General features: G+C 36.6%; 4 protein-coding genes across 4 annotated transcripts; all 4 read right to left on the reverse strand.

Annotated features, from left to right (window-relative positions):
* Positions 1–9,484: 9,484 nt before the first annotated feature.
* LOC116198748 (cytosolic sulfotransferase 12-like) lies at positions 9,485–10,908 on the reverse strand. Its single transcript, XM_031528976.1, has one exon. The coding sequence runs from the start codon at positions 10,847–10,849 to the stop codon at positions 9,851–9,853; it is 999 nt and encodes a 332-aa protein (XP_031384836.1). The 5' UTR covers positions 10,850–10,908; the 3' UTR covers positions 9,485–9,850.
* Positions 10,909–14,491: 3,583 nt separating this feature from the next.
* Positions 14,492–15,438, reverse strand: LOC116200608 (cytosolic sulfotransferase 5-like). The gene is made up of 2 exons (XM_031531441.1): positions 15,317–15,438; positions 14,492–15,005 (listed from the first exon to the last, which is right to left on the reverse strand). Exons 1-2 carry the CDS (start codon positions 15,436–15,438, stop codon positions 14,492–14,494), a joined length of 636 nt encoding a protein of 211 aa, XP_031387301.1.
* A 696-nt stretch (positions 15,439–16,134) lies between these two features.
* Positions 16,135–17,360, reverse strand: LOC116199264 (cytosolic sulfotransferase 5-like). The gene has a single exon (XM_031529561.1). The coding sequence runs from the start codon at positions 17,281–17,283 to the stop codon at positions 16,258–16,260; it is 1,026 nt and encodes a 341-aa protein (XP_031385421.1). The 5' UTR covers positions 17,284–17,360; the 3' UTR covers positions 16,135–16,257.
* A 4,629-nt stretch (positions 17,361–21,989) lies between these two features.
* On the reverse strand, positions 21,990–24,209 carry LOC116198933 (cytosolic sulfotransferase 5-like). The gene has a single exon (XM_031529207.1). The coding sequence runs from the start codon at positions 23,291–23,293 to the stop codon at positions 22,292–22,294; it is 1,002 nt and encodes a 333-aa protein (XP_031385067.1). The 5' UTR covers positions 23,294–24,209; the 3' UTR covers positions 21,990–22,291.
* Between the last annotated feature and the right edge of the window lie 3,499 nt (positions 24,210–27,708).

Below are 27,708 nucleotides of genomic sequence, written 5' to 3' on the forward strand. Positions count from 1 at the left end.
GAGCCTTCCTATAAAAGCCGACATTGCCTTTTTCATTTTTCCAAGTTGGAGTTGGGAAAAATTCGAATATCCTGCCTGTTGAGAGGTGAAATAACATTAAATACCACCCTAGTCGTGAAGAATATTATCCTTGGGTATATAAGTGGGATGGTCCCATTATCTATTAATTCAATGTTTTGAGTTATAAATGGATTCAAATTCATATTTTTTTATTAAAAATTCAAGATGATGTCAGGATAAATTAAGCACTCGCACGGGCTCACATCACGCTAAGCCCATTGTAGAGAGTATATTTAGGACAATATATTTAGCTTTATATAAATCCATTCTAAACAAATATATATCCTGTCTTTATATAAATCCACTTAGCTTTAAAAGGGTTAATAACAAACCAAAAAAAAATACAAAATTTTCATTCTAACATGAACTTTTTTCTTTAACCTTAAAATGCACAAACTTTTGATTTGATAACAATTCTAGCACGGCGTCAAATTTTCCGTTAATTTGGAAGAAAATTACTGACTTGTAGTTCGAGTGGGGTCGTCGGTACTCTATGTGGTCGTCAGCGACCCTAATCAAGGGGGTGGTTGCCAGCGACGAGGTCCCCATGGCTGCCGCCACCCTTCCACCTCGATTTTGCTTTTTCCCCTCCCTTTTTATTTTCTTTTTAAATTTTTGAAATAATTCTATTATTAAAAAATATGATGGGTCACACTCGACCTACACGTCAACAATTTTCATCTAAATTAATAAAAAATTTGACGCTATGCTAAAATTATTATCAAATCAAAAGTTTGTGCGTTTTTAGGGTAAGGAAAAAAGATCGTGCTAGAATTGTTAGAATGTGAAAAGTTTGTGTTTTTTTTTCTATTAACCCCATTTAAAATGGCTTATATTTAGATAACTAAATCAATGAATCATAAAAATTATAATTTGTGGCCTTAAAAGTATAATTTTGACAGATTAATTTATTAGAAAAACAAAATATTGTTACTAATAACTTAAAATAAAAATACTCAAGTTCTTGACCCTGAAAATATTTAATATTCTATTTACTTTAATAATTTATATGATTTATTATATGCATGTATGTGTATAGCAATTGTATTTATAAAGTGGGTTGTCTAGGTAAACTATGTAAACAATATATAAAAATATGTTTATATTATATTTATATCAAGTGAACCACATTAGAAGAGTTTCTTTTTTTATAAAGAGAATTATGGTGCATATGATCAAGCATAATTTTTTTTCTTTTATTACAAGAGAGTCCATGAGCATAGTACATGAAATCAAGCATATAAATAATATATTAATATTATAAGTATAATTAGTTTTACTAATTTGATTAATAACTTATGTAAAAATCCCGTGCAACGCACTGGTACACACTAGTGTATAGTAAGGGAGAATTGGTATTTATATTACGCATTAGATATTTTCAGATAACTAATTAATTTTATTTTCTAAAAAAATTTAATCAATTTTAACGTTATTTTCAAGAAAATGCTTCATAAAAAAGATCTTCGAATTTTTTTCACCTTGATAATAACTCAAAAATATTTTAGATAAATTTCGTAACTAGGCTTTTTGCTCTTATTTTATAATTGCAGCAATTAAGTATATGTCTATATATTTATAGTTTGTTTAGGAGTGTGGTGGGAGGTTCCATAATCACTTTTCCTTATAATTTTAAGTATATTTGGTGTGAGTTTTTGAGACCATGATTTGGGTCGAAATTGCGGTCGAAAACTCGATTTTCTGAAGCAGGTTAATAGGTGTTCATGAAATATGTTTTTGCTTATTTTGTTTGAAGTATTAATAATTGTCTTACTTACTTTTAGCGGTTTTAAATTAGTTTCTTACAAATACTTTAACTTGTTCTGGAATCATCACTTATTTTTCAGCAATTTTGTTTTAGTACTTTTTCATCAGCAATAGCACTCCCAAACCAAGTCTTAACATTGATAATATACTATTGAAGCATTATTGTGTACTATAATTTAATCAATCATGAAATTTATACAAATTTAAATTATAATATAAAATTACATGGTAATTGGTTTTCTTATGAAAACATTTTTGATGCAATTTAAAAACACCAATATTCATTATGATAATCATTAAAAATATTAGTGTAACTAATTAATCTTATTTTCTAAAAAATTAATCAATTTTAATTTTCTTTCAAGAAATTTTTTCATCAAAAAGATATTACCGCCTTTTTACCCTGATAATAACGCAAAAGTATATTACAGAAATTTCGTAACTTGGCTTCTTTCTCTTATTTTATGATTGCAAAGTATATGTATATATCTTTAACATCGATAATATACTGATGAATTTTAATATTTTGGTTTTTATAATTTAGAGAAAATGAACAAGTCTATTTTTATTTGTTTTACAACATGAAAATCATTTATTAATTATTATGAAATTTATAAAAAGTTAAAATAAATTATGAAAGTAATTGATTTACTTATGATAAATATGCAAATTGAAAATATCAACATTTTATAATTAAAATCCCTTGGTAAAAAAATTAACTGTAATTTTTCATAATTGTATTTTTAATTCATTACTAGAGTTTCCTAAATACGATTACCTCAAAAAAAAAAGAATATTTCAATTAGAACTTTTTATCCTTGAAAAAATATTTTAACACAGATTTAAACAAAATAAATACCATCAAGAACTTGTGCATCACATGGGCATGCAAAAGCTAGTGACAACTGTGCATTTATTTATGCCTTTAGTTATCTATCTTCATTTTATTTTATAGAAGCAACGGCTTTATGATGATGAAACAACGGCTTCATGATGAAGTATAATGCCTTCTCAAATAGACTGTTTATCATCCATAATACATTGGAGACGATCAGTTATTATATGTTTGCACAAAAGATTTCCCTTTAATTTCGTTTTCTTGGTCATTTCTCTTCGATCGAGAACCTGCTTTTCTTTTTTCGCTTCGTTGCTAGGATCGGACGTGTGACGCTGTGCCCCCAGTACCGTAGTTTATTGGTAGACCACCTGATGACAGCGATGGGGACACCATCGAATCATTAATCAAATAAAAGAAAGTCATAACCACGATCGTATGTCATAATTGTCATAGAATATTGTAATCGAAACGGGTCCACTGAGTATGGGTGCGTCCAATAATATATATATATTGTCGGCTGAGTGCAATTTGTGCCAAATAAAAATATCTCATTTTTATGGATTTTCTTATTAGGAAATATTACTACTGCGTTATGATATAATAAATTTTCATCCTGATTCAGGACTATGTCGACCTACTGCCCCTGGAAGTATTTGAAATGATATTTTAGAAGCTGACCCTCGTTTTACTAGACTAAATAATAATTAGTTCCAAACAAGCGTATTACAAGTCGTTTTCACATCGACTACCGTTCCTTATTTATAGTAATCGTTCACATCTTTTGTAGACAACTTTGCTTGTGAGAACTATAAGAATTTTCTAATGATTATTTTCAAATAAAAATCTTAGACTAAATTCTGAATGGTTCGGTAAAAATATTGAAATCTGATTGTCTTATTTAATATGCTCATCTTCGGGGGACAAAAATATCAAAGATATTGCTCTGTTAATTCTGTGAGATAGAGTACTAAAGGTTGTTTCGCCTCTCAACAAGTGCGCTTCTCTGGACTCGAACTAGTGTTCTCCTCCTTATGGGAATAAAAACTGCTTATCACTCAACTAAATACAGTTGAGTTTTGATTTTAATTGGGTTGTAATGATTGTGTTATTAAATTATGAGAAAAAAATATAAAAAAGTAATGAATAGTTGAGAGAAAATAATGATTGTATTGTTTTTGGAAAATGTAATGAATAGTTGAGAGAAAGTAATGAATACTTTGGGGTTGAAAAAAATGATCGTGTTGTTGAATTGTGGAAAAAGTAATGAATAGTTGAGAGAAAATAATGATTGTGTTGTTAAATTGAAGATAAGTGAAGTACAGTTAAAATTAAAGTTAAAATCATTTTCTGAAAACAAACAAGGCATATCGTCCTTATTTTAATCATCAAAACATTATATAGATCCTGTATTGAGTTTAGACGTATAAGCTTGATTTTCACACATCTATATATATATATATATATATATGTGCGTGATAACAAAGTCTTAAGTTGAATTCTCAAGCCTTCACATCATCAAAAATATAAAACAAAACTTTCTCGCGATATCACCTCATAATTTATATAGTAAGAAAAATTTTAAATTCTCTTATGAAGAAATATTTATCCACCAAAAAAATATATTCATAATATTTATATACCAAAAAGATAAATTTAAAATATATTTTGTTTGTATTCATAATATATATTATATGTACATATGGACTCCTTTTGCATATATAACAATATATTTCGTTTGTATTATATATATGCATATATATTGATTCCGTTATTTAAACCTTATGATCTTTTATCTATACATATATATATATATATGTATATATCGATTCCTTTTGCATATATAACAAAATATATGCCTATTGTATCATATATACGCACATCGTTAGTTTAATTATGTAAATAGTATATTTTGTAAAATATATTAAATTTCTTATTGGACTTAATTATAAGAAATTTTTATACTTGATATTTCTTTTAATTATTTTAAATCCTATGTGGTAAGAGAATTATAATAAAAATGTATAATAATGTATGCATATATTCTATTCCAATTATGTATATAGAATTTTAAATATTATATTTACTTTTATTGAACTTAGGAGGCGTTTGGTGGATTCCCGACAATTAAATTACTAGGAATGCATATTCCTATTAAGGTAGGAATCCACATTCTCATCTAATGATGGTAATCTACATTACCATTTGAGTGGGAATTTGAATTGCCATTGTCCAATCAAATATACGAATCCTATGAGACTAGGGAATTTAAATCAACTTTCCTAGAAATTCACATAGATTTTCACGTACCAAACGCCTCCTGATATCTCTTCATTGGACTATAAATATATATGTTATACCATTCGAGTTCTTCAATAAGCAACAATTCATTGATTCTCAAATTACGATAATTTCTTCTATTTCTTCACTATTTTTTCTAAGCTCCCCCAAATCCTGCACCAATTCAAGTGGCAAATGATATGATCGACTCTGTAGATACTACCGCAAAATGAGATAACGTATTACCCAGATCCAATCCTTTTCTTATATATATTTCGTTATATAAGAAATTTTGAGACACTTTAAATTTTCGTTAGGGGTTTAATTAGGACATCGATAATGGTTAGGATCTTGATTTTCGGACCTTAATCACGTGTAGACCACGAGCCTCGAGTGACATGCAAAAAGGGAAAGAACGGAAAGGAATCATGTTTTCCCTCTCCGATACTTAAATGAGAATGTATCGAAAAAAGGTAGAAGAATTGAACTTCGGGTTTAGGGGTACCTGGAGATAGTTATAGGAGTCCCGAGATATCTGTATTGGAATATCGTAATCTATGTGCAACATTTGATAACAAATACCAAATAGATGTACTTGCCATATATAACGTTAGAGATAGGAAACAATATCTCGTAGATAAAATATATACATCAGTAGAATATTCAAGAGATAATATCAAAAATATTAGGAAATATATGAGAGATATATCCACAAGATATTGTTAACGGTTCGGTGTATCAAGGTGGGTCCGTGATGGTAAGTCAAGTCGGACGGGTCAGGCCGATTTTTTGGTCCTTAACATAGCCCCCCACTCCTGTGAGCTAGAGAGGTTGCGGGGGTGGATCAAAGTCATGTACCGTTATTATCACATTGTAGGCGACATCTTTATCTTAAGAGATCTTCCTTCGCGTTGTGAACGAAGTGTTTAATTCAAGTAGGTTTCTCATCGCACTATGAGCGATGGCCTTATTATGAGAGGTCTCTTAAACATCGCGTTATGAGCAACGACCTCATTATGAGAGGGTTTTAAACAACGCATTATGATTGAAGACCTTGTTATGAGAGAGTTTTAAAAATCGCATTATGAGCAAAGATCTCTTCATGAAAGGGTTTTCAACATCGCGTTAACAAGTGAAGGTTGAAATAGATCATGCTCTTGTATAAGCCATGCAATGAAATTTCAAATTTCCTTTAAAAGTTAGATAATCATAACGTAATTGAAAGCATGTGAAGTATTGAAAATAAATTTCCTAGAAGAACATAAATTATAAGCATTAAAAAGTTTCCCTTCTTTTGGGATCTTTCAAGGAATAACTTGGCTTGCGAAGTCCTTGCAAAATTTGCCGCATTCTGAGCGGTATTGATCGAGCTCCTCGCATCGTGAGGGACTCCCATCGTGGCGGGGGCTTCGACATCTGTTTTCATGGCCTCTCTTTCAAATAAATGACCTTAAGTGGCCAGCTTGAATAAGCTTTTCAATGTCCACTTTTAGCTTCTTGCAATCCTCAGTGTCGTGGCCCCAAGCTTTATGGTACTTGCAGTAACTATTCGGATAATTACCTATATCTCTCTTCTTTTTCACTCGTGGAGGTGTCCCAACACCGAAGCCGCTCAATCTCATTAAGAACAATCGCTTTTGGTGTGTGGAGGGGAGTAAATTTCTCAATCCAGGATGACTGCTTTCGTCCCATGTGATCATATTCTTTCGAGTGATCTTTCCTTTTTTCACTTCCGTACGAAGATGAACTCTTCAACAACCATGATTTTCTCGCACGAGCAGATATATCAGTGAAGCTATTAGGTGGTGTGATACTCAAACTCATCATGAGGTCCCCATTCCTTCAGCCTCTTTGAAAGGTTGCCATCGCCTTGTGTTGAGTCAAGCCTTCCTCCTCAGTTGAAACTTTGAAGAATCTGTCATACCAGTCGTGAAGGGATTCTCTTTCCCTTTGCTCCAAGGAAAACAACTTAATGACACTCATCTTCGCTTGGCACATGCTCGCGAACCTCTCTAAAAATAGCTCCTTCAACTACTTAAAACTTGTTATTGGGCCAGGCTGTAGAGAATGGAACTAGTATGTTGCATTGCTAGTGAGAGTTCCAAGGAATATGAGGCATTGTGCTTGTTCTAACACTCCTCTTCCCAAGAGAGAAGCCGTGTACCAACGAACATGATTCACTGGGTCCCTCTTCCCATCGTATAAGGCAATTTGAGGAGGAGTGAATTTATGGGACACTTTAGTGCGAAGGATCTCCTCGCAAAGGGGTGAATCAAAGTCCTCCTCGAGGGGCGAGAACCCTTGCCATTGTTTGCGGGGATGTGCCACTGCAACCCTCGTATAGTGTCTCAAGAAGTGAATATAGGGCATTGATTATTAGAATAACTGCTCATTAGGCTTGGTCTACGGGTCCATATATCTTTTTCATGGTACTCAGACTTTACCCTATAAAGGACCAATTTCAAGATTTTAAAACCATACTCTATCCTATTGAGACCTGAAACAAAAACCTACCCGAAATCTATATTATACTACATGTTTCGATTACCTTATTAGAACCTATAATTTTTTTTCTCTTCAAACAATTGAAATAAATAAAATTGAAAAAGATATCACATCCACATATACATAATGATGTAATACAACTGAATGTCGACACAAATAAATTACATCTCGCCCATCCATCCATAAACTGTCTAATATAAAAATACAAATTACAAAGAAAATCTAAAATGAAAAAAAAAAAAAGGTTTCGACCTTCGACTACCGATTTTGGTTCTAGTTCTAGGAACCATTTATACATTGGAATCGGAAACCGATTACTACTCCATCCTCAAAATATTACATGAATTCTACCATATCTTTAATTGGATCTATTCAGACTTTACCATATCAGGTAAGTTCTAACACGTTCTAAATCTACTAGTATCCGTACACACCCCTACTATCCTACTATCAATTCGTAGATCTATCAGTTATACTGTAATCTAAGTCCGCTCTCTTATACTTACCCAAAACAAAATGAATAAATAAATAAATAAAACGTCCGCCCTCTTGAAAGTTTTGCTCGTACCAAATCCCAAGAAACACTACGTACGCTCAACCCCCACCGTACGCCACATCACCTAAAAACATTACTTTAGAAGAACAGAGGTAGCAAATCTTGTGGTGTAATTTCTTCTATATCTCTTTTTAATCCATCGTTTTGTGAGTTCGGTTCGCAATAGAAAAGGACAAGAGAAACGTGCCAGCCAGAGTAAGCTCGACACATATGATCCGGTATTTGAATTTTTGGGCTCTCGTGCTCAGCTCTGATGATAAAAGCAAGAGTGGTCCTAAAAAGGCACCCTACTGTCTGATCCCTCTCTAAAGAACTTTAAATGGGTAGCATATATCGATGCACTTTTTCTGCTTTAAGGCACAAAAATAGTATTATCCCTGTCTGGAAATTTTTTGGGTCCCGTTCAATCACCCCTACTTGCAAATCCCCAACAGCACTTGTGATACAAAAGTGCTTGATTTTATACAATTATCAATTTCTTTTTTCTTTTTTTGTTTGTACATTTTGGAGTTTTTTACTTAGATGGTGACTGAAAATTCAGTCACGAATCCGAATAATTGTCCCTACCCCCTAACAGCACAGTGACCTCGGTACAACAGCACTTGTCATGGACAAATAGTATTTCGGCTTCAATTGTTTACTGGTGGACCTGATTGTATTTTCCAATTCGGCTCATAGTTAAATTGTAACTCTCCCTGTATTTTTTAGGGATATCCGAATCTTGGTAATTATATAGCTTTTTCTTCATTTTGATTAATGAAATTATGCATTATTCAACAAACAAAAAAACTCGTGGACCTCATTCATAGTAAGTCGTAACTGGAAAATAAACATTTCGCTTTCAAGACAACTTTCCTGCCAGTTCTAGAGTTGCAACGCATATAAGTGCGAAGGTGGCATTTTCTTGTTGTAATAAATCACTCCTATAATAGCATCAACTTGTTACTATTTTGCGTATACAGGGAATATGATTTTTATCCACAGAAATGAGAGTCCGCTTGCACAAAATATATATAGTCTTTTCTTTTCTCAAGAATCAATGAATGTTCATTGATGACAAAAACGAATACGAAGAAAAAAGGGTACATTATATAGCTTGGAAAAATAGCAGATCCACCTAAAATCTCTACAAAGGGAGATACAAGTGACTAAAGCACGTCAAGTAATCATAAATACAATTATAGAGATCATTCCAGTTGCAGTAGTTCGTTCTCAACCTCTTACGACTAACTTTATATGGATCCTAATGAAGACCAAGAAGTAAAGTATAGCGCAATCCATATACATATTACTTCACAGGGAAGTAAAACCAAGAGGAGTCTTGAATTGGTACCCGGCGCAGGAACTCTCCACAAATCATACCTCTAGAACAAACTAACCAACAAAAACCTAACAACCAATTTCTAAACATTCAAATCAAATCAGCAAGGTTCCATTGATCGATTCAAACCGGTGACAGTTTAACTAATCAATACCAGCTAGACCATCAAATCAAGGTACCAAGCTTCCTTGATTGGTTCAGAATATAATCATAAGAACCTTCAAATACATCATTCTGATTTTGTTGGTGGCCTCTGAAGAGATTTCAGAGAGAGATCACAATTCTTGCACAAACAGAACTTAGAAAAGAGATATAACAAGGTGTTGCCGGTAGGACATTCAACACACACACACATATATATACGTGTTTCCAGGTAAAGGTCCATGTAATCGACTAGTAGCAACGAGATAAATGATAATTAATCTGACACCAACTAGTATAGTACACGATATAGCTAGATAAGAAATACGGGACCACTTGTTGTGGTTCATCCAGTTAGCTAGGCAATGAGCTGCTGTACTGGCTTCTAGAGCTTCAAACCCGATCCGCGGAACTTCTCTTCGGTGATGCAGTCGAGCCTCTCAATCATCTCGGGAGTCAGATAGTTCACCCAGTCTCCCACTTCGCCCTTTCTGAAGTACAACCTGTTCTCCTCCCCTGTCGGGAGCTTCCCGCTCCGGTTCACCTCCAGCTTGCTTAGATTATCGAAGCTGCAGAGCCTCAAGATCTCGTCAACCCCGCCATTGGCCTCCTCGTCTTCTGAGAAAGGGCAGCCCAAGAAACCAGCCAATCTCTTCAACTGCTCGCTAGGTTTCTCCGTCATTTCCTCGTACTTTAGGAACAAGACCTTATGGGGCATCTCCAAGCTTGCCTTGTAGTAGCCCAGGACATGGTCCCAGTAAGGCCCGTTGATGCTCACCCCACTACAAAACTTGTCAAAGGTCTCCTCCAGTGTGTTTGTGCCCATTTCCTTGAGCCTCAACTTATTTGTGAAATGCCATAGAGAGACAAACGTGTCCTTCGGGTTCCTACACAGATACACAAGCTTGCACTTGGAGTCCTTCACGGAATCCGGAAGTGAGACGTGGGACAGGTGGGTGGCAAACAGCCTTGAGGAGGTGAATGAGGAGAGGTCTGGATTCGGGTCCTCGACGTAGAGCCTGAGTTCCAAGAAAGGCACGAGGTCGTGCGGATTTTTTCGGAGCAAGGGATGGTCTGGTTTCTTATGAGGTTCTAAATAGTGAAATCGGTTCAAGAGGGCAAAGAGGATGGCTTTAAGCCATGTGGTTCCGGACTTGGGGGTGGTTACTAAAAGGACATCGGAGTCCTGGGCCCTAAATTGGCGTTGAGTATAGAGGACGCCGTTCATGTGGCGGGTGGGGTACCAGAAACCCTGAAACAGGTGGAGAAAGGTTGAGAGCCATCCCTTCTCGGATTGGAGGGAGCGAAGGAGTTCTCTACATTCATCGGTTAGGTTCTCATCTTGGAGATATTTGGGGAGGGGAGGCTCACTGGGGGCTGGCATGGTGGGGAAGAAGGAGAGATAAGAAGTTGAAGCATGAAGAACGAAGGATAGGGAGGAGAGGAGGTCATATAAATAGAGAAAATATTCAATTAGTATTAGTCGTTGATTGTGAACGACAGATGGAAATGTGGTGATTGGTGGGTGCATCTTTTGGAGCCTTTAGTACGGTCCATAAAGTACTTTTATGATTGTGATTAGCGCAAATCAATGTTCGAGCCTGTGGAACAGAGTCTAAAAGCATCTCGTCATTTCATAGGAAAAAAAACATGTATTCTATGCATCTTGTCAATGAACGCACATGTATTTTCGGGGGCTGACAACCACAGGAATTTGAAAGTATCATTTTTTTTAATAAGTGAATTTGAAAGTACCATGTGATCAGGCATGCTGACATCCGAATCTTAATTAGTTTATGCTTCTACTATACGTGAAATAGTTTCTTAGGGTTTCATGTCACGATCCGAAATTTCAGTAGAGTTTCCCTTATATTTCTCAATATCCATTGTCACATAAGCAATTCATATATAGCCTGCTTTCCATAACTCCCAAAACATCGAACAAATCCTGCAGGCTCTACAAAAATATATAACAAATCCAGTAGGTTTTAATATGTATATAACTCTCAAGAGAGTACTTTTTCTCAACCATATCACTAAATCAACTAAACAAAAGTTTCAGGTCGTAACATAACTACAAAATTCTACAAGAACTTACTACTTAGACTATGGGTGGGTTTATCTGCCAAAAATATTCTTCGCGCTGATCCCCGTTGTCCCAAAGTTTTCCTGTATGGCTAGTCTAGCTCCTAGCTTATTTGGAAAAATTATATGCAGGAGGCTATGAGCTGCATTTCAGTGAGTACGATATTTCAAAGTAAAATAAAATAATACACTCATAATTCACAATAATCAATAATATATATATGCATATATGTATCTATATATTCTACCACAATGTCGAGTCTAACACCAACCTAATCCTTTCATACAACTAACTCGACGAACAATCTCAAGTAAATTATATGCATATCCTCATCAACATATCTCATAAGCGGGCCCCTTTTTTTAAAATTTCGCCGGGTCCAGTGGCCGTTTGGGTCCCTTTTTCTATTCCGTCGGGTCCAGCAGTCGTTCGGGCCTCTCTTTCTATTCCGCCGGGTCCAGTGATCTCATGACTATAATCACACAATAATACTAGCATACTCAACACAATATATCAAACTATATTCCTCAATCATTTAGTCACCTCCACTTCTATAACAACACATATAAATATTTACTATCATTTTACGATGGAAGAAAGTACTCACAAAGAACCCTAAAAAAGATAACTCAATGAGTCGAGTATTTCGGGTGTAATGTCTCGGTCTCCTCAGCCCCCAAACTTTGTCAATATCCAACCAAAAATGCTAGATTAAACCCTTCCTTATGAGATGACTTCCGATCTCGATAGTTCTCCCTCTCTCTGTCATTGTTCTTCCTTTGTTCTCTCTCTCCCTCTCTCTGTTTTCTTCTTTGACCATACCAGCAGAAAACAAAGCAACAAAAGAAACAAAAAGAAAAGAAAAAGAAGAAGTCCATGGCGGTGGAATTGCTAAAGGCAGGGATGAAGACCACGTGAGCCCTTTCTACACTTTTCTCTTCTTCTTTTTTTTTTAAAACATGAAATTAAGGCTGCAGCCACGTAAACTATAGTATATAATATACATGTTTATTACGTAAGCATGCCTGTGTATATGTTGTATATATGCATGTTAAATTAATACCGCGTGTCGCAGTTCATTCTGCGTTTATGGATCTCAAGAAGTTGTTGTGTTGCTATTTATGAATATTTTACGGGCCAGGGTGGGACGTCAGCCGAGACCATGGGACCAGATAGCCCCCTGCTATGCGGGGCCCCCATCCAACAGTCCTAGGGCTTAATGGGCAAAGGTACATTTCCGAGAGCATAGGGGCTCCCTGTGAATTTAGACTGAGACCCTTGCTTCTCTCAGGTGACTCCATGGATGTGATTGATTATCGGCTGCTGCTCAGATTACTCTTCTTCTTTTTCTTCTTCTTCTTTTTTTGAGGTAGATCTCATATTACTCATTTTGACATCTGCTACTGTTGATTCCTCCTATGTTTAACTTTTGGGCTGTTGTCTATCGGACATGACAACTCGTGGCCCATAAACTTGCGGAATGGTTTAGCTTTCCAAAATGTGCTGGGCCGGTCTCTGTCCCTGTTCTTCCCGTCCATAACTTCTATAGGGAATGGGATTTTAACTTTGTTTCTTGCAATACAAATATACGACAGTTCAAATATTGGAATAAGCAATTTACACCGAGCACTAGATATATCACAACTAGGAGTTATTGGAACAGGAGCTCATGGGCTCAGGTGTTCAAGGACGCCCCGTCAAAAATTCATATGAACAAGATTGCCGAGGTACAGGTAACCCCATCAACAGCTCCACCTAGTCACAACCTCCGATTACCAACCCTAGGCCCTGTGGTGGGACGTGATGGTGGCTTGAGATCTTGGGAACCAGAACAAGCCAAAGAGAGAGTGACAGCGTTGGCTTGATGAAAGACAAAACTGAAATCCATCATTTGAATCCTATGAGCTGCGTGTTGTGGATGTTCCGGAAAGTGAATTCAGTATGTGCCAGTCCAGCTCTGGCTCTTAGATTTTTCACCATTTGTTTCGCATCAAACTTCGATCTCAATTTCAGAAGGCCCTTTTTTTTGGGTAATCTGTAGGACTGTTTCATGTACTGCTGGCGGTGCAGCAGAGCAGGCAGACCTCTCCCAACTTCACATGCAATGGATGATTATGAACTGAACACATTTCTTGTAAAGCAGGTTTCAAAACACATCCCAGCAGCAATAGAGAGACTCCATGGCCTACGAGCCCATTTTGATTTGGCCCGCATGCCTCTCTCTTTGCTTTAGTGGCCCAAGCTGGGTGCTATTCGGTTTTTTTATTTTTATTTTTTGGTGAAGTTCTTATTTGGTTTTTGAGTGTTAATAAAGAGCAGCGCTTACAGACCGAAAAAAATTAGAGTGATAGAGACCCTTGATCAAATTAAAAAGCAAATTAAAGCGAATTGTGCTTCCATGGCAGTTTTCATTTTCAAGCGTATTGGCCTCTCTGTATGAACATTGACATTTCTCTTCAATCTGTGTATAATGTTCTGCAGAATCCACGAATATAAAATGCTCTATGACGGGATGAAATTTTCAGGCTTTTTCACTTGATCATTTCCTAATTCTGATTGAACAGTTGTACAAATTCATGGAACTTATTAAATTTGGCATGCGAATTGAAAGTTTTTACCTACAAAATAAAATGTATGATATCATAAGGTTGCATTTTTTTATCTTCGATTTAAGGTTTTTGCTATGGTTTTTTGACAACCCGAAAGGTTTAAATACGGACGTTGCAAAATGATAGAGATCAATACCACTAATTACAATTTGTCAATAACATCACAGATTACAAAATCCGAAAGAGCCATTGACCAACCGGATGTATAAACAAAGCGCAGATCCATTCCAGGGCAAGAAAGATCTTATAACCAATGAAACTGCAGAACAGATTACAAGTCCGGAGTATTGCTTGGTCTACTTGTTTTGGGAATAACTGGCTTCAATCACTTCTAGAGCTTTAAGCCTGAGCTGCCTAGTTTCTCTTCAGGGGTGTGGTCGAGCCGTTCGATCATCTCAGGAGTCAGAGAGTTCACCCAGCCTCCTACGTCACCCTTTCTGAAGAAAAACTCGTTCTCCATCCCTGTCCAGAGCTTCCCTGTCTGATTCACCTCCAGGTTGCTCAGATTATCGAAGCTGCAGAGCCTCAAGATCTCATCAACCCCGCCATTGGCCTCCTCGTCTTCCGAGAATGGGAAGCCCAATAAATCATCCATTCTCTTCATTTGCTCACCGGGTTTCTCCATCATTTCCTCATACCTTAGGAACAGGACCTCAGGGGGCATCACCGAGCTAGTCTCGTAATAGTCCAGGACGTGGTCCCGGTATGGTCCATAAGAGCTCACACCTCTACAAAACTGGTCAAAGGCCTCCTCAATGACCTCCTCAAGTGCCTGTATGCCCATTTCGTTGTGCGTCAGCTTGTTATCGTAATGCCTTAGAGAGACAAACGTGTCCTTTAGGTTCCTACACAAATACAGAAGCTTGCATTTGGAGTCCTTCACAGAATCCGAAAAAGACACGAGTTGCATGTGGGTGACAAACTCAGGGCCACTTCTGTATGGTGGATAGTAGATAGGATTGAATGTTTCTCTTCAATTATAAAAAGGAAAAAAGTAGAATAGAAAATTTATTATTGTGAAGCACAATTATTAGTGAGGTATAACTATAAATCTAGCAAGTTGACTTTAACAACTTCAATCATGCAAAGCATGGATTGGCGAGGTACAGGAAACCCCATCAAAAGCTTTACCCAATCACAACCTCCAATTACTGACCCCAGGCCCGATGGTGGGACGTGACGGTGAATCGAGACCTTGGGAAGCAGAGCAAGCCAAAGAGTGACTGACTGCGTTGGCTTGATGACAGACAAAGCGGATGTTCCAGAAAGTGACTTCATTATGTGCCAGTCCAGCTCTGGCTCTTAGGTTTTTCACCACTTTGTTTGCATCAAACTTGACTTTCAACTTAAGAAGGCCCTTTGTTTCCGGAAATCTGAAGGACTATATCCAGTAATGCCGGCGGTGCAGCAGAGGAGGCAGACCTCTCGCTCAAAGCAATCTTCACATGCAATGGATGATCATGAACCGAACACATCCCATCTATATATCACGTTTCTAAACACATCCCAGCAGCAATATAGAGACTCCAGATCAAAGTAGAAACAAAATAGAATTCTGCTTCCGTGTCTATTTACATTTTCAAGCCTATTGGCCTCTCTGTATGAATATTAACATTTTTATTCAATTTGTGTAATGTTCTGCAGAATCTGTGAATATAACATGCTATACAACAGGATCAATGGAATTCTCATGCTAATTTTGATTGAACAGTTGTACAAATTCATGGAACTAATAGAATTTGGCATGAGCATTTAAAGTTTTTACGTACAAGAATAAAAATATATGATATTAAGAGGTTGAATTTTTTTTTTTTTAACTTCTATTTCTGGTTTTGTTACCTGCTTTGGACAACCCAAAAGGCGTAAATATGAACGTTGCGAAATGATGGAGATCAATACCAAAATTTACAATTTGGTTCAAAAATATCACAGATTACAAAAGCCGAAAGAGCCATTGACCAACTGGATAGATAAAATAAAAAGTTGATCCATTCCTGGGGCAAGAGAAATCTTATAACCAAAGAAACTAGTACATAACATATTACAAGTTTTGGGAAAATTCATTTGTTTTGGGAATAACCGGCTATCGACTCATTTCTAGAGCTTTAAGCCTGAGCTGCCTATCTTCTCTTCAGTGATGCGGTCAAGCCGCTCGATCTTCTCTGGAGTTAAATAGTTCACCCAGTCTCCCACTTCGCCCTTTCTGAAGAAAAACTTGTTCTCCAACCCTAGCTCAAGCTTCCCAGTCTGATTCACCTCCAGCTTGCTCAGATTATCGAAGCTGCAGAGCCTTAGGATCTCATCCACCCCGACATTGGCCTCCTCGTCCTCGGATAAAGGACAGCCCAAGAAATCAGCCAATCTCTTCAAATGCTCACTCTGTTTGTCCTTCATTTCCTCGTACTTTAGAAACAAGACCTTATGGGGCATCTCCAAGCTAGCCTTATAGTAATCCAGGACATGGTCCCAGTATGGTCCATAAAGGCTCACACCTTTGCAAAACATGTCAAAGGCCCCCTCAAGTGCCTGTATGCCCATTTCAGTTTCATTGTGCGTCAACTTATTTAAGAAGTGCCATAGAGAGACAAACGTGTCCCTTGGGTTCCTACATAGATACACAAGCTTACACTTGGAGTCCTTCACGGACTCTGGAAGTGACCTGAGCGGTATGTGGGTGGCAAACAGCCTTGGGGAGTTGAAATTGGAGAGGTCCGGATAAGGGTCCTTGGACGTGTAGATGTCGACTTCCAAAAAGGGTACGAGTTTGTGAGGATTTTTGTGGAGCAAGGGGTGGTCTAGTTTTCTGTTGGCCGGTTCAGAATAGCAGGATCGATTTAGCAGGGCAAAGATGATGGCCTTAAGCCATGTGGTACCGGACTTGGGAGTGGTCACAAGGAGAATGTCCGAGTCCAGGGACCTAAAGTGGCGTTGAGTCAAGAGGGTGCCGTTCATGTGGAGGGCGCCGTACCAGAATCCCTGGTAGAGGTAGTAGAGGGTGCTCGAGCTCAAGACCCATCCCTTCTCGGATTGGAGGGACCCCATGAGTTCTCTGCATTCATCTGTTAGCATCAGGTCGTCGGGCTGAAGATTTCTGGGGAGAGAAGAGCCCTCAGTGGTTGACATTGTATGGAGCAATTAGGAGGAGATAGAGGTTATTAGAAGTTGGTTAATTAGAAGGATATACAGGTAGGCAGTAAAGGTAGACGGAAGTAATGTGATTTATTCAATAATAAATCAAGTAAGGTATAACTACAATTCTGACAAGTTGACTCTAATTAATGACTTCAATCATGTGAAGCCATGTGTTATTGGGTGCAGTGGGAAATCTATGATTGACCCCACTCTACAAATAAGGGTATTAACAATAACTAGTTGAATACATGTTATTGCACAAGACTGCACCAATAATCGCTTAATTATTTTTATCGAGAAAAATGTTATAAATATATACATAGATTAAAATCTCATTAAAGAAAATTGAGATATACGTGAAAAGAATTGAATAGAATAAAAATATGTTACCAATATATCAATAAAATATAAAAAAATTCTCATACAAATGTGTGAAAAGATGAAATGAATGAAAATATGTGAGCAAATATGTCAACCATAGAAAATAATAATTTCTCCAAGTAAAAAACCTTAATAAAGTAAGTGAAGAGAAAACCTGATGAATCCTTTTGAAACAATCAAATTGACATAGACCGGTCAGTGTTGGTAGTGGATAAGCATGCAACACAATATACATATGAAATCTGCAAAGACACTAACACGTCTTTACAAACAAAAATATAATGATAAAGTTTCGTGTAAGGCATCTATATATATAGCTCCAATATATAATGTAAACTTTATATATGCAATATATATCTTCAACTATATATGCACACGTTCCTATAATATATCAAATAACTATATATATTATATATAGCTACCAAAATAAAAATTACAATACGTATTTTATCGTATCAAAACATATATGTATTCATATAATGCAATTGTGTGATATCTTTAGATTCTATTATATATTTCATATTTGTCAAATATATATAAGAAAGGTGATTGGCCAGTTATGTATATTATCAAAAGAATTTTATCAAAAGAATGTTATTAATATGTTGTGGTTGTCATTTTGTTGTCCCATTTATAAATAAATTAAAAAAATGCTTTTATTACCTTCCTAATAAGGCTAATAATGAAATATTCTTTTCTCTTAATAAGAAATGTGGTAATTTAGCTAGTTATATATACTATCAAAAGAATGTTAATAAAATAATTTGGTTGTGTTTTGTTGTTCCATTGTATCAAAAGCATATATTTATTTCTACAATGTAATTTTGAATGTTATCAAAAGCTATCAATGCATGGATTCCACTATATATTTCATTGAATATCAAAGATTTCACTATTTATAATATTTACACAATTAAAACAATGACGTGACTTCGCAAGATGGACCGACGTGCCTTTGCAAGAGACTGTAATTTGATAAAGTGGCTTCTTACGTTTCAACTTTGAGAGGTGGATGCGCGAAAGACGGACAAATCGTCTGCTTTTATATATATATATATATATATATTGATAACATATATAATCTACATATATTTTCATACAATTTAAATAGCATCTATATATGCATATATATATATATATATATATGCAAACAACATATATATAATAATTATATATACGCCAACGGCATATATAAATTATATACTAAATATATATATATATGTGGGCAAACATCACATATAAAGATGGCATATAAAGTCTATAAACGGTATATATATATATATGAAAACGTCACATATAAAGATTATATATAAAATCTTGCAATGCAAATATATACATGTAATTCTATTGAGCTATATGCTTATAACCTATATATTTTACTGCATAATTTATGATAAAAGAATATAAAAGTTTCCTTAATTCATAAGTGACTACGTCGCAAAGCGAGAGAGCTCCGTTTTTTATTTTCATTTTCGATGAAGTGGCGGCGTAGGAATTTGATTCGTGCTTTTTAAAATATATATATATATATATATATATATAGATTACGGATTCGTTCTTAATTTTCTTTTATTCACTGTATTCAAGGCTTTGAACCTTCCTTCTTCTACCGAAAATAATTACGGATTCATAGTAAATTAACAATATTGATGATGAAGTTGTGGGTAAAGATCTCGAAGTCTTAATCTTAAAGATGAGATGCTTTGATTAGCTTAGTTTTTAATTTCAATAGTACCTCAAAATATTAATTCATTGTCTTGATTTTTGTTATTTTATATGGCTGGATGAAATTAAATATTATGTAACAATGCATTATTAAAATCATAAATAAAAGACTGTACGTTTGCACCCATCGACTCTTAGGTCCTGGATCGGCTGCGGTCAATGATTATGCTTTCTCTTAATGTATCCTTGGAAAAGAGAAGATCTTAAATAGTGATACATCCTTTTCATCCTTGATAACGATCAGATCATATAATGCAAAATATTGCTGGAAATGTTTTGAGATAGCGTTGTGGTTTTTTTTTTTTGGTCGGTCATAACATACCTAATTAAATGCCATAAAAATAAGATATATTATTGACGAGAATTGAACCTGAATTTTTTTTTATTGCAGATAAAGTACTGGTTCACTTTCTTTCAAAAAATTATTACGCAGGGATACTTGGCCAATGTGTCATCTTTCCAATCTTATTGATTAAGACGTGATAGCTGCTTCCACTCAGTAGAAAAACGACAAAGGACAAAAGTACAAGAGACAGGAATAGAAGTAGGCCTTCTCAATTGACATTCTCACTAATAAACGAAGGAAAGATAATGGCCATCACTGATCCGCTGCGTTCTGTGCTTCCGATTTAGTGACATGCATTAAGGTCCGGGTCGGAGCGTATGAGGTTCCCCTGGCTGGCACCATGGGGGCTCCTTGCAATTTAAGGCTCAAATCTTCGCTTCTCTCGGGTGAATCCATTGGACGTGATTGATGCTGTCCGCCCTGCTGACATAGTTAGTTAGCTGCTCATTGAATTACTCATTCTGACATGCTACTGTTGATCTCTCATTTCTGCTTCTATTTTGACTCGTTGGGTCGCTGTTTACCGGGCATCACAATTTTGCGGCCCATAACCTTGCAAAATGGGTTAGCCTTTGTAAGTTTGCTGGGTCGGTATCCGTCCCGGATCCTCCCCATCTATCACTTCCATGGAGACTGAGATGGTAACTTTTGTTCTGGCAATACAAATAACAACAATTCAGATATTGGAACAAGCAACTAACAAACACCAAACCCTAGACATATTAAGACTATGAACTATTGGAGGACGAGCTTATGGGTGCAGGTGTTCGACATACTCGATATGGTAATGAGAACAAGATTGATGAGGTTTTGGAAGCCTCTTCAGCAGCTCTACGTACCTTACTATCACTACCTCAAATTAACGGCTCCTGCCCCCCCGGGGGGAGGAGGACATGACGACGGCTCAAAATCATAGTAAGCTGATCAAAGCGATTAGGTTGGCCTGATGACGAACAAAACTGAAGTCCCTCCTCTGTGTCTCGGGCGCGGCAAAGTGTGGATGTTCCAAGAGGGATGTAGTATTTCTTAGTCCAGCTCTGGCTCTGGACCTTCTGTACCACTTGCTTCGTACTAGCTTGGCTCTGAAATTGAGAAGGACCCTTTATTTTCAATCAAAAGGTTGCATTTTCGATCTTCGTTTCAGGGTTCCTCATCTTTCCCCTCCCTCAAATTCCTAATTTTATGATGAAGTCACTTTTCTTATACAATCACTTTCTTTTTGCAATATACATTGCGACGAAAAGGTGCAAAAGTGAACATTATGAAATGATGGAGATCAATACGACAGATCCCAATTTGGCTAAAAGATATCAAAGATAACAGAAACAAGACCAATACTAACCGAATGCATAAGCTACAAAAAGGATCTGAAGACTGGAAATATTGCTCGAGATGTGAAGATGCGGAGCCACGGGCCAACCAAATTGTCTGAGGTTCAATGAACAGGCAATTCTACAACTTGGTATCTTGTCCGGATTCATAATGTATCTTCGACAATTTTTACTGTTCCTTTTAGAGTTTGTCTAATTCTAAATATAAACGTGATTGCCATTTATGGGGCCAGACCAAGATCTGATGAAGAAAAAATACAGAGAGAACAGTCCTCTGTTTTCCGGAGCAAACATATGCTTAATGAATTGCTATATGACCCATCACGAATCGCCACAAATCTGTCTGTTGGCCCTCTGATGGATTTGTTGATGTCTACAGCTTCAGCCCAGATCTGGGCAGCTTCGCCTCGATGATGTGGTCGAGCCATGCAGTATTCTTGGGGCTAAGATAATTAACACAATCTCCCAACTCTCCCTTCCTGAAAACCACTTACTTTCCATCCAAAATTACGACTTTCCCTTTTGATTCACCTCCAATTCACTCAAACTTTCGAAGCTGCACAACTTCAAGATCTCCTTGACGGGGCCATGGGCCTCCTCTTCTTCAGAGAATGGACACCCCAAGAACTATGCCAATCTCTTCAGATGATAGCCAGTGTTCTCCTTCATCTCCTCTTACTTCAGTAAGAAGACCTTATGGGGGATCTCCGAGCTAACCTTGTAACACCAATCCCAGTATGGTCCATACAGGCTCACCCCTTGGCAGAACCTGTCGAAGGCCACATCGATCAACAATAGGACCATTTCCTTCAGCCTCAAGTTGTTGGTGAAGTTCCATAAAGGGGCATAGATACTCTCACTAAGTATTGAACCTGAAACCTCTTTGTTACCAGGTGAGAACGTACACCATTGGATACTACACCCTCTTTTTCTTCAGTAGGATAATGCAGCCAACTCCCATTACAAAAGAAAAACACCCTGAGAAATACAAAGGCGGGGTAAAGAAGTTTATTATCACCAAATAGCAGCGAACCAAGTTCTGTTCGTTGTGCACCATTGCGCTACATCTTTTTATTTATTATTATTATTATATAATTTGATCATTACTAGGGGAGAGTTTGCAGTCTATGTAAACAGTAAATCGAGTACTGTTGGTATAGGTTGCATTGGTACTGGAGAGTAGGCAATGAACAAGTGGAGATCAACCAAATCGCTTCTAGAGCTTTAAACCCGACCCATGGAACTTCTCCTCAGTGATGCGGTCGATCCTCTCAATCATATCAGGAGTCAAATAGCTTACCCAATCTCCCACTTCGCCCTTTCTGAAGAACGACTTGTTCTCGTGCCCTGTCGAGAGTTTCCCGTTCTGATTCACCTCTAGCTTGCTCAAATTGTTGAAGCTGCAGAGCCGTAGGATCTCATCAACCCCACCATCAACCTCCTCCTCGTCTTCCGAAAAAGGGCAGCCCAGGAAATCAGCCAATCTCTTCAACTGCTCACGAGGTTTCTCCTTCATTTCCTCGTACGTTAGGAAAAAGACCTTATGGGGCATCTCCAAGCTGGCCTTGTAGTAGCCCAGGACATGGTCCCAGAATGGTCCGTACATGCTCACCCCTCTGCAAAACTTGTCAAAGGTCTCCTCAAGTGGGCTTGTCGTCCCAGTTTCCTTGGGCAGTAAATTATTTGTAAATTGCCATAGGGAGACATATGTGTCCTTCGGGTTCCTGCACAAGTACACAATCTTGCATTTGGAATTCTTCATGGACTCTGGAAGTGATCCGAAGGGGATGTGGGTGGCAAACAGCCTTGGGGAAGTGAATGAGGAGAGGTCCGGATTCGTGTCCAACATGTGGAGGCTTTCCAAGAAAGGTACGAGTTCGTGCGGATTTTTCCGGAGCAAGGGATGATCCACTTTTTTATTAGAATGGTAGTAGGATCGGTTTAGGAGGGAAAAGAGGATGGCTTTAAGCCATATGGTGCCTGACTTGGGGGTGGACACAAGGACGATGTCGGAGTCCAGAGCCCTGAAGTGGTGTTGAACCTGGAGGATCGCCTTCAGTGTGCGGGTGCTGTACCAGATGCCCTGGTAGAAGTGCATGAACATCGGGAGCCAACCCATCTCGGATGGGAGTGTGCTAATGAGTTCTCTACATTCATCTGTTAGGTTGTCGACTTCTTGGAGATATTTGGGGAGGCGAGAGTTGTTAGGGGCTGACATGGTGGATGAGAGAGAGGGGTAATCAGGAAGTACGTTGGCAGTGAAGTGAAGAATTGACTTGAAGAAGATAGATAGATCGATAGATATATATATATATATATGGTGACTGATGATGGTTTTGTTGTGCGGCGCCCAAGATTTCGACCACTTACAAAAAGGTTGTCAGGCTGAAGATTTTTGGGGAGAGGAGAGCCCTCAGTGGTTGACATTGTATGGTGCAATTAGGAGGAGATAGAGGTTATTCGAAGTTGGAAGTTAATTAGAAGGATATACAAGTAGGCCAACCATTCCACTCCAGGCCTTCTATCTTTGCCACGGGTTGTTGGTTAATATGGAGTTGGCGAAATAAAGTGTTGTTTGACCCCGATTTCTCCCGCCCGGAGTCGGGTACACAAGCAATTATTCGCACTGCCTCGGGATTTCGAGAGTCCTAGGCAGCAGCTCGGCCTGTGGGAGGTGGTAGCAATAAGGTTTGGATGGACATTCGCTGGTTGAAGCCACTCGAAGATTTTCTCAAGTTGAACACCGATGGCTCTGTTCGTTGGAATCCAAGAATAGCAGGGGCTAGTGGCTTAATACGCAATGATAGTGATGGTTGGGTGATCGATTTTCTGCAAAATATTGGAATCACTTCTGTCACGATGGCTGAATTATAAGGAGTTCTTACGGGTCTAGAGTTGGCTTGGAATTCAGGTTTTCGGAAAGTGATACTTGAGGTGGACTCCTTGGTGGTGCGCAATTTTATCTCCGGGGAGGGTAGCTGTGCACCCACATTCCAAGCCCTACTCCAACGTATTAAAGAACTCTACCGGCGAACTTGGAAAATCCGTATTCAACACACTTATCGGGAGGGAAACTCGTGCACGGACTGACTTGCTAGGAGGGCAATCGACTTTCCTTTGGGCACTCATTTTCTCCATTTTGCTCCTAATGGGATCTTACCACTTCTGTTAGGTGATATTTCAGGGGTCTCCATACCCCGTTTGGTTTATGTTTAATTGCTTTTCAGGGCTTTTGCCCCATTTCGACCGGAAAAAAAAAAGGTAGACAAAGTCTGAAGTAATGTGATTTATTCAATAATAAATCAAATTAGGTATAACTACAATTCTAACAAGTTGACTCTAATAAATAACTTCAATAATGTGAAGCCATGTGTTATTTCGTGCAGTGGGAAATCTATGATTGACCCCACTCTACAAATAAGTGTATTACCAATAACTAGTTGAATACCTTCGCGTGGTACGGGAACCGTACAAATAATCTCTTAATTATTTTTGTCGAGAAAAAAGTTATAAATATATATGCAAATTAAAATCTCATTAAAAAAATTGAGATATACGTGAAAAGAATATAATTCAATAAAAATATGTGAGTAAATATATCAATAAAAAATAAAAAATTCTCATACAAATGTGTGAAGAGATGAATTGAATGAAAATATGCGAGCAAATATGTTAATCATAGAAAATAATAATTTCTCCAAGCAAAAAATCTTTAAAAAGTAGGTGAAGAGAAAACCCGATGAATCATTTTTGAAACAATCAAATTGACATAGACCGGTCGGTGTTGGTGGTGGATGAACATGCAGCACAATATACATATAAAGTTCGCAAGGATACCAACACATCTTTGCAAACGAAAATATAATAATAAAAGTTTCGTGTAAGGCGTCTATATATAGCTCCAATATATAATCGAACTTTATATGTGCAATATGTATCTTCAGCTATATATGTACACGTTCCTATAATATATCTATATCTATATATATATATATATATATAGAGCCGCCAAAATAAAAATTACAATACATATTTCGTCGTGTCAAAACATATATGTATTCCTATAATGCAAGATTGTGTGTTATCTTCAGATTCTATTACATATTTTATATACATCAAATATAAATAAGAAAGGTGGTTGGCCAGTTATGTATACTATCAAAAGAATATTATTAATATGTTGTCGTTGTCGTTTTGTTGTTCCATTTCTATAAATTAAAAAAAAAAACTTTCAATGCCTTCTTGATAAGGCTAATAATAAAATATTATTTTCTCTTAATGAGAAAGGTGGCAGTTTGGCCAGTTATATATACTATCAAAAGAATGTTAATGAAATAATTTGGTTGCATTCCATTATATCAAAAGCATATAGTTATTTCTACAATGTAATTTTGTATGTTATAAAAAACTATCAATACATGGATTCCACTATATATTTCATTGAATATCAAATATTTCACAATATATAATATTTACATAATTAAAACAATGACGTGACTTCGCGAGATGGACAGACGTGCCTTCGTAAGTGATTGTAATTTGATAACGTGGCTGATCACTTTTCAACTTTGGAAGGCGGTTGCACGAAAGACGGATGAATCATTTGCTTTTATATATATATATATTGATAACATACGTAATCTACATATATTTTTATACAATTTAAATAGCATCTATATATGCATATATATGCAAACCACATATATATAATAATTATATATATGCCAACGGAATATATAAATTATATGATATATATATATATATATCTGTGCAAACATCACATATAAAGATGGCATATAAAGTCTATAAACGGTGTGTGTATATATATATATATGTATATATGAAAACGTCACATATAAAGATTATATATATAATCTTGCAATGCAACTATATACATGTAATTCTATTGAGCTTTATGCATATAGTCTATATATTTTACTGAATAATTTATAATAAAAGAATATACATTTTGCCTTAATTCATAAGCGACGACGTTGCAAAGCGAGAAAGTTTCATTTTTTATTTTTAATGGTATGACGGCATGAGAATTCTATTCATACTTTGTTTTAATGCATATATAGATTACGGATTCGTTCTTAACTTTCTTTAATTCACTGTATTCAAGTCTTTGAGCCTTCCTTCTTCTGCCGAAAAATAATTACGGATTCATGAGAAAATTGTGGATGATTAATTAGGTAATTACTCAAAAAAGTATATTAACAATATTGATGATGAAGTGTGCGTAAAGATCTCGAAATCTCAATCTTAAAGATTTGAAGATGCTTTGATTAGCTTAGTTTTTAATTTCAATAATACCTCAAAATATTAATTCATCGTCTTGATTTTTGTTATTTTATATGGTAGTATGAAATTAAATATTATGTAACAATGCATTATTAAAGTCATAAATAAAAGACTGTACGTTTGCACCCATTGACTCTTTCTCTTAATGTATCCTTGGAAATGAGAAGATCTTAAATAGTGATACATCCTTTTCATCCTTGATAACGATCAGATCATATAATGCAAATTATAGCTGGAAATGTTTTGAGATAGAGTTGTGGCTTTTTTTTTTGGTCGGTCATAACATACCTAGTTAAATGCAAAAAGAAATGAGACATATTATTGGCGAGAATTGAACCTGAATCTTTTTTTTTATTACCAATAAAGCACAGGTCCACTTTCTTTCAAAAAATTATTAAGCATAGATACTTCGCCAAGGTATTGTCTTTATGTGATTGCACCTATCTTATTGATTAAGACATGTGATATTTTCCTTATATGTCTAGTAGATGACAAAATTCAATTGCCAAGACACTTCAAAGTTCAAATAACTTTGGGGAATTGTCTTTTAACAAAGTAATTTACTTGCAACCAAAGTAAATTATCTAAAAATAAAGAGTAAATTACTTGAGGTTAGATAATTTACATGAAAAATACAAACAAGTGACTTGCATGAATGATAAATACATAAGTGAATGACCAATGTATTGTGGACTAACCCTTGCAAATTGGGTGAGCACCTTTTTTTTTTTTTTTTTCTTCCTCGTTTATCAGGTTTGTTCCGGCCGTATTGTTTTTTCTATAGCTGCTTCCCACTCAGTAGAAAAACGACAGAGGACAAAAGTACAAGAGACAGGAATAAAAGTGGGCCTTCTCAATCGACATTCTCACTAATAAACGAAGGAAAGATCATGGCCATCACTGATCCTCTGCGTTCTGTGCTTCCGATTTAGTGACATGCATTAAGGTCCAGGTCGGAGCGTATGAGGTCCCCCTGGCTGGCACCACGGGGGCTCCTTGCAATTTAAGGCTCAAATCTTCGCTTCTCTCGGGTGAATCCATTTGACGTGATTGATGCTGTCTGCCCTGCTGACATAGTTAGTTAGCTGCTCATTGAATTACGCATTCTAACATATGCTACTGTTGATCTCTCATCTCTGCTTCTATGTTGGGTCGCTGTTTACTGGGCATCACAATTTTGCTGCCCATAACCTTGCAAAATGGGTTAGCCTTTGTAAGTTTGCTGGGTCGGTATCCGTCCCGGATCCTCACCATCTATCACTTCCATGGAGACTGAGATGGTAACTTTTGTTCTTGCAATACAACTAACAACAATTCAGATATTGGAAC

Source organism: Punica granatum, chromosome 3 (genome assembly GCF_007655135.1).
Source record: "Punica granatum isolate Tunisia-2019 chromosome 3, ASM765513v2, whole genome shotgun sequence".
Taxonomy (NCBI): domain Eukaryota; kingdom Viridiplantae; phylum Streptophyta; class Magnoliopsida; order Myrtales; family Lythraceae; genus Punica; species Punica granatum.